The sequence below is a fragment of the Panthera tigris genome, chromosome X, assembly GCF_018350195.1.
Source record: "Panthera tigris isolate Pti1 chromosome X, P.tigris_Pti1_mat1.1, whole genome shotgun sequence".
In the NCBI taxonomy this organism is placed as follows: Eukaryota; Metazoa; Chordata; class Mammalia; order Carnivora; family Felidae; genus Panthera; species Panthera tigris.
Window position 1 is genome coordinate 85,798,208 of NC_056677.1, and position 13,069 is coordinate 85,811,276.

Consider the following 13,069-nt stretch of genomic DNA (forward strand, 5'->3'; position numbering starts at 1 on the left):
ATAATATTGAAATGCATATATTGTTTGGTTAATTTTCAAATGTTATTGGTGGATATACATGGCAGAACAGACTACAGATCATTCAATAGTTTTTTTTTTCTTTTTTGCCAACTAAAAAATCTACCAGGAATTCCATTCTCAAATAAATTTGCTTTTGGGGGTGCCTAGGTGGCTCAGTCAGTTAAGTGCTGACTTCGGCTCAGGTCATGATCTCGCAGTTCGTAAGTTCAAGCCTAGCATTGAGCTCTGTGCTGAGAGCTCAGAGCCTGGAACCTGCTTCAGATTCTGTGTCTCCCTCTCTCTCTGCCCCTTCTCCCACTCACACTCTGCCTCTCTCTCTCTCTAAAAGATAAACATTAAAAAAATAAATTTGCTTTCATAATTATCATAGGTATATGTTTATGTTGTGTCTTAAAAAAAAATCATTGAGACATTTTGTTAAGCTTGGTGTTCTTGGCAACTAATTAAATGACTCTCTCAGCTTAATGAAATCTATATTATTTATTTCCTGGTGGTGGTAATAGAAAAAAATCAATGGGATTCTGTAGCAAAGTAGTCAATACACATGTTAGAAAATTGAGGCATATATTAAAATAAACAGAAATTAAATATATTGCAAAAAGAATTATTCGATATGTTGTGGTTGTGCCAAAAATATGGGTTTGATCATTTATGTGGTTGTGAAGTTGTTAATGCATGTAGTCTATTATTTAAGCAAAAAAAAAAAAACCATATTCATGCTGCTAACCTAACACATGTTCCTAATAAAGGATGCAAGTTCTCTTCCATCTGCCATCCACATGCAATTGAGGAATTGGTGGAGGTTATGGTGTTAATTCAGTATTTAAGATTGACAGGATATAGGGGTGTTTTTCTTGTCCATATCATGCCGGTAGTGTTCACATAGAACAAAAATGTTCCTAGAGGTGGTATATATGTATCAGACACATCCGAATTCTGTTTTATTTGCTGACTTTCAAATGTGTTTGTGTTCAGTGGCTCTCTATCATTAATTGGATCTTGTTATCAGACCAAGCTATGGTGATGGAAGCTACAAGCAAGATGGTAGAGATGGAAATGATGGTGGAGAAGGGACATGCAGCAGTTATGGAAGTCAGAGAGTCAGTAGAAGCCATGGAGGAAGTGTAGCCAGTGGGGGCAGTGCGGCCATTGGAGACCATGAAGAACATGGAGCCAATATAGGCAATGGAAGAAGAGTCAAGGTAAATGGAGGTAAGGGAGTCAGTGGAACCAATGAAGAAAGTGGAGCCTTTGAACTCAGTGAAGGAGAAAATTACTCAGAGACAGCAGAGACAGATGGTCAAGGATTGGAGAGACTGACATCCCAGGACTTTGAACATCAACAGGAGGTAATACACCATTTGAAAAGGAGAATGAATTCCTCTCCTTGTAAATGTGTTTTTTCATGTGATATTTCACATTTCCAGTCATTCCATATATTTTTAACTTCCATCCCAAAGCCTTAAACATTTTAAATTATAGCTATAGGTAGATCTTTACTTCTTCTCATTTGTATGGTTTCTATTTACTTCTAGGGACAAAAATGTATTTTTTGTTTGCTTTTATTACTCAGATCACACATTTTGGATAGTGTCTCTTAACACATACATTTTTTTTTCTGGGAAGTTGTCATTGTGGTAAAATATACATAACATACAATTATCTATGTTAACTATTTTAAGTATACATTTCAGTGGCATTAAGTACATTCACAATGTTGTACAGCCATTATTACTATTCATTTCTACAATTTTTTCATCATCCCAAACAATTAAAACAGTTAACTCCCTATTATGCCTCCCACCAGTTCCCAATAACTTCTATTCTACTTTCTATCTAGGTATCTTATATAAGCAGATCACACAATATTTGTCCTTTTGTATCTGGCTTATTTCACTTAGCATATTTTTAAGGTTTATCCATGTTGTAGCATTTATCAGAATTTTATTCATTTTTAATGAATGAATTCATTCATTTTTAATGAATTCATTTTAATGAATAATATTTTAATGAATAATATTCATTTAATATTCATTTAATGAATAATATTCCATTGCATGAATATATCACATTTTGTTTATCCATTCATCTGTTGATGGTCGCTTGGGTTGTTTTCACCTTTTGGCTATCATGAACAGTGCTGCTATGAATACTGGTGTACAACCATATGTTATTGGGGTGCCTGTTTTCAATTATTTCGATTATTTTGAGTGGAATTCCTAGATGTAGAATTGCTAGAGTGGAATTGCTATATTCTATTTTAACTTTTTGAGGAACTATTAACACATACTATTTAAATAGAAGTAATGTATTGTGTTTAGACAATGATTTTATCATTCACAAAACATTACTAACTTTATAAATAGTTTTAAAAATAGTCAGATAGCTTCACAAATGCCAGATCAATAGGAATGATCACAGAGAAGATTTCCTGGAGCATGTGGTATTTGAACTAATTCTTGACAAACAGGAAGTTCTTAGATATCTGAAAACACAGGTGATATTCCAGACAGAGGGAAGATCATGCCAATTTACTTTCCCAGACTGTTGTCCTATCCCACAAACTGGCTTACAAGATGCCATGCTCTTTCATGAATTAGTGCCCTTGTGCAAGCTGTTCTCTCTGTCTGTAAGGCTGCCCCCTCACCTCTTCTCTGCTTGGTTAATTAGTCATCCTCATGATCCAACTCATATATCATCTTTGACTTTTCAGGATGGAATTATATACCCCTCCCTGTGTGCTTCCAAGCGTTTTGCCTATAGTTTAATTTTAGTACTTGTGATATTGTATTTGGTTGTTTACTTGCTTTTCTGCCATACTAGATTGTGAACTCTTAAAAGGCAGAAGCTATGTTTAATCCATCCTCAATTACTTTTCTCTGTCAACTCACCCAATCCCAGGGTCCAAACTAGGAGTTGGTCTATGATAGATAGACACAATAATTACGGAAGAAATTGAGGAAGGAAGAAAATTCCCTAGATAGTTTCCAATGGGAAAACAGTGGAAAAGACTCTCTCTCTCTCTCTCTCTCTCTCTCTCTCTCTCTCTCTCTCTTTCCACCCCCCTCCCTACTTGTCTATCTAAATTAAAAACGTCAAAACAGGATACCCTATCAGTTTTGTTTTCTTAGCACCCCTGGGTATCTCTATCGCAAGGAACAGTTTTTGACATTTACAGAACGAATGGGTATTCTTTTCATTTTAATTTAAAAAAGACATGTTGCCATATAATACTTTTGTTGCTGGACAGGTCATGAAAACAAGTCTTTGACAGGGCAGTACAGCTCTCTCAATGCCAAGAATCACTGTTTAGATGCAAAGAAATGCTTATCAATAGAAAGGCTTACCAAAAACAGTTGGTATGTTTTTGCACAGGACATGGCTCCCCACATACATTCTGTCCATTTTGTGGCTTTTATCCTTGAATTTCTTCTACGTAAGTTGATGGAAGCCAACCAGATTTTCAGTGTGGCATGTTCACCCTAGAATTTGTGTTGGTTGATATTCCATCATTAGCTTTGTCATAAGACAAAATAGAATTGATACCCCCAACTCTGGTGACTCTTTTATTTTTTCAAGTGGCTGTTTAGCATGGCATAGCTGAACATAAGCTTTAAAATCAAACTTTGGCTTCAAACTCTGGCCCTCCTACTTATCTCTATGTCTTTGAATAAATTATTTAACTTTCATAAGCGTTTGTTTCCTTGTAAGTAAACTGAAGATAATTATACTTACTTTTTGGGTTGATATAAGGATTCACAATAATATGTAAGTAAAATAACTAACAGTGTACTTAGTATATAATAAAATTCCACAAATATTAGGCCCCAAATTTCACAGCTAGGGATTTCAAGTTCATTGAATTTTTCCTCTGACATCAATTGTCTCAATGGATGAGATTGTTGAGTTCTTCTGAGAAATGTGGATTTTAAAAGGATAGGGGCGCCTGGGTGGCTCAGTCAGTTAAGCTGCCGACTGGGCTCAGGTCACCATCTCACTGTATGTGAGTTCGAGCCCCACATCGGGCTCTGTGCTGACAACTCAGAGCCTGGAGCCTCTTTCAGATTCTGTGTCTCCCTCTCTCTCTGCCCCTCCCCCACTCCCGCTCTGTCTCTCTTGCTCTCAAAAAATAAATAAACATTAAAAATGTTTAAAAAAATAAAAGGGCACGGAATTATAAATGCTACAAATTTTGCATTCTCTTTTCCAAATGACCTCTAGGCATATTATATTTCTTTCACAGTTAATCTCTGAATAAAGTCAAAATTGATTTTTGATCTTCTTTTAGGAGCCAGGTGGTAGAAGTGAGGCCTCAAATGCCATTGCCTCAGATGCTGCACCAGCAGCACCTGATGACAAGAATGACAGCATGGATATGTTGGAAGCGTCAACACAATCAGGTTTTTCTGCCAGCCACTCATCTCCTTCTAATAGTTCTGGGAGGGCTGCAAATGCTGACTTTGCCAGTGCCATCTGTAAGTATGTTAATATAATCTCCAAATGTTGCAGTCTGTTCACACATTGTAGTGTTTGACCACTGGTTCATTGGTTCATGATCCGAAAAGAATGAAATCATTCTGATATTCAGTTAACATAAATTCGGATGAATGTATGCTTTAAAAAATATATTCTTCACTGAGTCTTTATGGCACCTAAATTTAAACTACAAGTATGTATGGGGCACCCGAGTGGCTCAGTCGGTTAATCTGACTTCGGCTCAGGTCATGATCACAGTTCATGGCTTCAAGCCCTGTGTCAGGCTCTGTGCTGACAGATCAGAGCCTGGAGCCTGCTTCGGATTCTGTGTCTCCCTCTCTCTCAAAAATAAATAAACATTGAAGAAAAAATAAACTACAAATGAGTAATCGAGTCCCTCATCTGGGTTTATTGTTTTTTGGCAATCTAATTGTGGTAATTTGAAATATATTCATATTCAGAAAAGTACTTTAACTATCATGATTTGTGTTATCTGATGGTTTAGGAGTTACAGAAATGATACATCCAGGATAAACAAAATACAATAAAGGAAAACAAACTTTTCTATGCTGTGTCTTATTTGTGGAAACATTCAAGCATATTTGGTGTGTACACTAGTAATTTCTCTGAATATCTTACCTTTACTTCTTCACAGTGTATGCTGAGTTAGTGGAAGCACCTGAGAAATCACCTAAGCCACCATCTGAAGTCAACGTTAACCCACTATATGTGTCTCCTGCATGTAAAAAACCACTAATCCACATGTATGAAAAGGAATTCACTTCTGAGATCTGCTGTGGTTCTTTGTGGGGTATGTTTAGCTTCTTAAAACTGAGTTGTTCCTTTTTAAAGAATATATTTTTATCAATGTAGCAAACTTGTGAAAAATCATAGATGTTAAACACTTGTTTCTTATTACTAAACCATTATCAAGCAAATAAAACATATTTATTTATAGTAGTTCATTTGTTCCCTTTTTTTTCCTGATTTATTTTCATTCAATTCAGTTTGATTTTTGAAGCTTGAATTGGCAATCATCCCTACCCTTTTTATTAACTTTGTGTGTGTGTGTGTGTGTGTGTGTGTGTATATATATATATATATATATATATATATATATTTAACTTATATGTAATTAATGTAATATTGGATTAGGCTATGATTATTTAAAAATTTGAGCTTAGTATTTTTTTAAATTTTTAAATGATTGTTTACTTTTAAGAGAGAGACAGAATATGAGTGGGGGAGGGGCCAAGACAGAGGGAGACACAGAATCTGAAGCAGGCTCTAGGCTCTGGGCTGTCAGCACAGAGCCCAACACGGGGCTTGAACTCATGAAGGGCAAGATCATGACCTGAGCCGAAGTCGGTCACCAACTGAACCACCCAGGCGCCCCTGAGCTTAGTATTTTTAATTTAGGGTAGTGTGTAGCATATAATACCTAATGAGATATTACAAGACAGATTTCTTTACATTCTTGTTTTTAAATAATTTTGAGGACTGGGGCACATGGGTGGCTCAGTCAGTTAAGCGTCTAACTTTGGCTCAGGTCATGATCTCGTGGTTTGTGAGTTCCAGCCCTACATTAGGCTTGCTGCTGTCAACACAGAACCCGCTTTGGCTCCTCTTACCCCCCTCTTTCTGCCCCTCCCCTGCTTGTGCTCTCTCAAAAATAAATAAAAACAAAAAAAAAAATAAATAAATAAATAAATAAATAAATAAATAAAAATAATTTTGAGGATTTGTAGAGAAAGTTCCTTTGATAATGTCTTTTTTCAATGTTTCAAGTTTTTATTTAAATTCTAGTTAGTTAACATGCACTGTAATACTAGTTTCAGGAGTAGAATTTAGTGATTCATCACTTAACATGTAACACTTAGTTCTCATCACAATAAATGCCCTCCTTACTACCTGTCACTCATTTAGCCCATCACCCCGGGGCAACCTCCCTTCCAGCAACCTCAGTTTGTTCCCTATACTTGAGAGTCTCTTTTATGGTTTGCCTCCTGTTATTTTTTCTTTCCCAGTGTACATCTGTTTTGTTTCTTAAATTACACATATAAGTGAAATCATATGGTATTTGTCATCTTCTGACTGACTTATTTCACCTAGCATAATACTCTAGTTCCATCCACGTCATTGCAAATGACAAGATTTCATTCTTTTTATGGTTGAGTAATATTCCATTGTATATATATACGTCTTCTTTATCCATCAGTTTATCCATCAGTTGATGGACATTTGGGCTCTTTCCATAATTTGGCTATTGTTGATAATGCTGCTATAAACATTGAGGTGCATGTCCCCCTTCAAGTCAGTATTTTTGTATCCTTTGGGTAAATACCTAGTAGTGCAATTACTGGGCCATAGGGTAGTTCTATTTTTAACTTTCTGAGGAAACTCCATACTTTTCCAGAGTGGCTGCACCAGTTTACCTTGCTACCAACAGTGTAAGAGGGTTCCCCTTTCACCACATCCTCACCAACATCTGTTGTTCCCTATGTTGTTCATTTTAATCATTCTGATAAGTGTGAGGTGATATCTCATTGTAGCTTTGATATGTATTTCCTTGATAATGAGTGATGTTGAGCACCTCTTCATGTGTCTGTTAGCCATCTGGATGACCTTCAATAATGTCTTAATGATAGATTTTTTCAATCCTTTGCTCCAGAATAATTATAACCATATTAATAAGGCTCACAAAATATTTTACTAAAGTTCATCTGAATCATAAATGAAACAATAAATAAATGGAAGGAGGGAAGAAATTCAAAGTAAATTCCAATTTCACTTGCAATGTCATAGATTTTGCTTAATGTATGATTGAACATGGGACAGAATTTTAAATTAAAAATAGAGCAGTGTAGAAAACAGTATAGTTATATGGACTGAACAACTTGGAAAAAACCATGTTATCCTCAAAGCTAATATATTATGTCAGATAACAAGAAAGCAAAGTTTACTTCATTATCATTTCAGTCAGGCAACTACCCAGAGATCTAGTTAGTGTCTCATTCATTTTTATAACTTGTGATTTTATATTTTGAAAAATAAAAGATTATGGTCAAAATTGACTATATTTTCCCCTCTGTCTCTGATTCCCCTGTGGGAGGAGATGCAGTTCCTAAATCTGCCACAGGACATTACTTAGAGAACTGGTAAAGGACAGAGTAGGAAGGTAAAAGCAGAGACACTTGCCTTTTCTCCTTATATCCTTGAAACACAAATAGTCTACAAGTAGAAGGAAGACACTGAAATACTCTCCATTGTATTACTTTGCTGAGTTTTTCCTGTGTATCAAGTTATGGGGGGAAAACTCCCACAGTGGTTTGAAGTATATTCTAATTTAGCTTAATCTTCCATTTCAGTCCTCTCATTCAGTCTTTAAACCGTGTTTATATTTGAATAAATAGAGCCAGTAGACAATAGAATGTAGGAATTTAGATCAATAAAAGTAAGAACTACTTTCATAGGTATTTAGAAATGTAAGTTTTTAAATATTTGCATGAACACAGACTCATTCAATTTAAAAACAATTTGCATATAATAATTTTAAAAGCATTAAAACCTTTAGTTATAATTAGGAATGACAAATAAACTGAATTGAAGTTTTCATATGCAATAGACATCCTTAATGTTTAATGGTAATTTTCAAAACGGTTGATTAATTTTTCTAAAGTTTGGGACACTGCTAAAGGATGCTCAGATATTTATAAAGTTCTCCTTTTGAGATGCCACACCAGATACCCGCCAGTAGAATATTGCCAGAGGGTATTATCTTCTACATTTTAGTGTATTTCAGTGAAATTTGTTCTGTTGATAGGCTTCACTGTTACACAGTATGAGGTTAACATTAGCCTAAAGTGTTATCAGTCACGTTTGCACAGATCAGCACACTGGAGTAGCAAAAGTACTAATATAAATTCAATTATAAAAAAAAATATGATCTGAGCTAATAATAGTACCTTTCTTTTTATATACAAACAGGAGTGAATTTGCTGTTGGGAACTCGATCTAATCTGTATCTGATGGACAGAAGTGGAAAGGCAGACATTACTAAACTGATAAAGCGAAGACCATTCCGTCAGATTCAAGTTGTAGAGCCACTCAATTTGCTGATTACCATCTCTGGTTTGTTTAAGAACTAAAATTAGCTAAGTAATTATGCAGATAAATTAGGTTCCAAACTAGGCTAAAGACTTTCTCAGGTGACAGTGTTCACAGGAAAGCACTTTAAATATAACCTTAAATTGGGACACCAAACTTTCCTACTTGTGTTTTCTTATCTATTTACAGTTTGAACTAACTTCTGACTTTCCTTCTGTGTCTGGATATTTGCTGGTAATGCACCTAACCTAGGTCATTGATAAGAAAAAAACATGTCAATTACATCTTTCATGTATTTTCTGAGTAGCCACCTACAACCTTATGACTCACAATTTTACCCACCCATGTGTACATGACCACATTCATCATATACTTTTCTTGTGATTTGCCAGAAGTTAACAAAGAACAAACTGGACAATAATTGGATAAAAATGAAAGTGTTGTCCCTGGCACAGCCTTATCATGAGAGTCTTCAGATAGGATTAATTACAAGAACAGATACCCTAAGACCTCGACCTTATTCCCACATAGTAATTGAACTTCTTAATTTTGGTCAGTCAGAGCCTGAATCTCTGAATATGAGAGAGCGAGTCAACAGTTGTTAATAATAATTGTCACTACTAAACAGTACTCGGTATTAGAAAAGCACTAGTATTAAAGCCAACTGCAGGCAAAAGATGATTGACAAAAGGATAGGAAAAGTTAAAAAAAACAGTTTGTAGAATAAAATGAAGCTAATTACAGCTATTTATGTGTTTGCATACTTCCTGTCTGTACCTAGTAGCTATGTGGCACATTAATTAATGATTATTTATTTTCCTAAAAATTATTAACTCTGATTTAGGTTTTGGTTAGGGGGAAATCCTCTCTGGATATGCTAAAGCTTCATTATTTTTTGATCATGTTTCATTTTCATTAATTTATAACTGCTTGAGGTACACAGATACAGCATTTAGATTTTGAAAACATCTGGGTGGCCAAGAGACTGCACATCTGGAAAACCAATTTATTTATTTTTTATCCAACTTTCTCTAACCCAAATGTGCTCTTTTTACTGCTTAAGTTTCTCTCAAATGTGGATTATTTTTGCATCAAATAATACTGAGAACATCAGTGTAGAAAGATACCTAATTATTTAGAGTACAAATTTATTCTATCTCTTAAGAGTAGAATTGAAATAGACGTAGATGTCTGAATTCTAATGCTGCATTAAAAAATGTCATGCAAAAACATATGTAAGATTAATCACAAGGAAGAATCCTATTGTTGGGCCTAGAAATCTTATAAAAATAAACTATAAAAATGAATGTGAAGTCACTATGTATACAAATAAATGTGTAATTTAATGGTCTGTTTTTTCTGAAGGAATTGTAAGAATTTGCTGGGATTTACAATTAGAAAATTAGCATTAAAGATAAATTGGATTGAGAAAAACATGATAAAACTTTAATTATTTTGTAAGTATGCTGGAAAGAAGGAGCACAAAAAGACCCTTCCCACTAGCCCCGAATGCCTAACAGTGAATATATCAGACATCCCTCTCATACATACATACTACCAGGAACAGCTTCTGGGTCTCTTAATTCCAGAAAGATCATGACTTAGATAAAAGCCAAAACATAGATGGTAATTCTATTGCCTGCACCCTGGCAGTCTTAATCTGTCCCAAAGATGTATTTTACATTTCTTCAGATAGACAGATAGGTAGCTGGTAGACATTTTGACTATCTCTTGGAAGTGAGAGACTAAGAAAGACTTTTCTATCATATTTATAAATCCTGAAGGGAAGAATCTAATATAGTGTAGTTTTTCTAAAAGTGCTTTTTACTTTAGTGAGAAGATTTTGTTAAAAGGACAAAATACTGTTATTATTTTCTCTTTCTAATATAAGAAAAAATAGACAGAATTGAAATACTGTTTCTTATCTATCAGGCCATAAGAACAGACTTAGGGTGTATCATTTGACCTGGCTGAGGAACAAGATTTTGAATGATGATCCTGATAGTAAAAGAAGACAAGAGGAGATGCTAAAGACAGAAGAAGCCTGCAAAGCTATTGATAAACTGACAGGTTGTGAACACTTCAGTGTCCGTAAGTCTCTTTTCATGTTTACTATAGCTATATAAAGTTTGCTTTCCTTCATTTAGTAAAGTACATTGGGGGTGCCTGGGTTGCTCAGTTGGTTGGGCATCCAACTTTGTCTCAGGTCATGATCTCACGGTTCGTGGGTTTGAGCTCTGTGTTGGGCTCTTTGCTGAAAGCTCAGAGCCTGGAGCCTACTTTGGATTTTGTATCTCCCTCTCTCTCTGCACCCCCTCCACTCACGCTCTGTCTCTCTCAAAATAAACATTAAAAAATTTTTAAAAATAAATGTTTTTAATGGATCTGTGATACCTGTATGGAGATTCATATGATATTATCTTTCTTTGGAAAAGCAATAAAATAGAATCGCATAATAATTCCACTTTTTTAATTGGAAAATTTATCTTAATACTGACTAGGAAACTTTGCAATGAGTAGAAAAGAAAATTCCTCTGTGGTCTGCTGGTTCTTGCTTCCACTGTCAATATTCATGAATATAATTGCTAAATATTTTTTCTGTTAGAGTGTTTTCATTTGTCCTATCTCTTTACAACTATCCACTGCAAAATGAGGTAACAACTCCAGGGTCTCAGAATCCTGCTCTCATCTGTCAACAATTAGACAGTTATAATATCCCATTCTGTTCTATTTCTGAAGCAAATCTCCTCTCAGCCTTAGTTTTCTTCCTTTCCTTTTCATTAATTACCCCTTCAGACAGAACTAGTGACATAGATAAAAGATAGCTGGAATTACATGATATTTTAACAGGGTGTTGCTATCCTGACTGACCATTTCTGTTCTGCATATAAAGAGGCTTTTCCAGAATAGTTTTCCATATGTGTTTATATAAGTACACATACACCATTAAAGGGAGAAATGAGTACCCAGACAAACTAGGCATTAAATAACTTTCTTCTAGTTTTATGTATCACTACTCTCCTCCAAATCATATTATATGTATTTAGTAGCCAAAGGTGAAAGAGATCCCAAGATGTTAAACAAAGAGTTTGTATAGCAGAACTGCCTCCTATTAACTTGTAAATTTTTTAGTTCAACAAGAGAGAGTTTACAATAATCAATTACAAGAACACCTTGCAAATCTGTGTTCTTGGTGAGTAGATGGATTAGTTAAGGCGTTTTTTCCTGGCTGAACCCATTACAACCCTCCCATAACAACTAAAAGCCTTTGTCTTATTGACATGTGAATATAGGAGGACAGCCATGTACTCATATTTGCATGACATTTTCATAGCCTTTCAAGATCCATAAAATAATGGACTGACACCAATTACTGCCATATACTAAAGTTATAGGAAGTGTTTGCTTAATAGAGAATTTCTTTGCTTGTTGGGGGTATATTAATCATGCTTCTTTAGCCTACTTGGGTGTCGAAAAGAAAAAGTAACAAATAACCAGAGTCAGAGAGAGAGCGAGAGAGTGAGAGCAAGACCAAGAGAGAGAGGGGGGCCCAGGTATGAATAAGAGAAGGGGGGAGAAGCCTTATATTTTGTCTCTGATGAAGTCTGACTAGAAAGGACAGAAACAATGTTCTAAACAAGGGAAAAAAAGGGTTTTAACACAAAATATAAATCTAGGAAGTAGGGCAACATATTCCATAAGAATTAGAAGGTCTGAGAGAAAGCATATACTTTTTATTCATTTCTCTTTTTTTAAAGCAGCTGTATTTAAATAATTTACATACCATAAAATTTACCCATTTAGAAGTGTACAATCAATGGTTTTTAGTACGTGTGTAGAGTTTTTGACCATTTTCATTATCCCAAAATAACCCCATAGCCATTAGCAATCACTCCACATTCCATCTCTCTTACATTAACCTTATTCTCCTCAGAGTCCTAAATAATCACTGATCTACTTTCTTTTGCTATAACTTTTTCTTTTCTGAACAATCTATTTAAATGGAATCATATAGGGGCGCCTGGGTGGCTCAGTCGGTTGGGCGGCCGACTTTGGCTCAGGTCATGATCTCGCGGTCCGTGAGTTCGAGCCCCGCGTCGGGCTCTGTGCTGACAGTTCAGAGCCTGGAGCCTATTTCAGATTCTGTGTCTCCCTCTCTCTGACCCTCCCCTGTTCATGCTCTGTCTCTCTCTGTCTCAAAAATAAATAAACGTTAAAAAAAATTTAAAAAAAAATAAATAAATGGAATCATATATTATATGGTCTTTTGTGACAGGCTTCTGTCACGTAGTATAATGTTTTCAAGGTTCATGCATGCTGTAGCCTGTATAACTTGTATCAATATTTATTATTTTTATTGCTGAATAGTGTTGCATTGTATAGATATACCTTTTGTTCATATGATTTTTGCACATCCATTATTTATACATTTGTACTCTTTACAAATTAATGTGTATTAATACAC

General features: G+C 35.1%; 1 protein-coding gene across 1 annotated transcript in view; it reads left to right on the forward strand.

Annotated features, from left to right (window-relative positions):
* NRK (Nik related kinase) overlaps window positions 1-13,069 on the forward strand; it is a 139,150-nt gene that overhangs the window by 109,950 nt on the left and 16,131 nt on the right. The window contains exons 19-23 of the mRNA XM_007086430.3: window positions 1,031-1,370; window positions 4,310-4,496; window positions 5,153-5,308; window positions 8,485-8,628; window positions 10,537-10,695. Of these exons, the coding sequence (XP_007086492.2) occupies window positions 1,031-1,370; window positions 4,310-4,496; window positions 5,153-5,308; window positions 8,485-8,628; window positions 10,537-10,695 (986 nt within the window). The remainder of the gene's footprint in view (window positions 1-1,030; window positions 1,371-4,309; window positions 4,497-5,152; window positions 5,309-8,484; window positions 8,629-10,536; window positions 10,696-13,069) is intronic.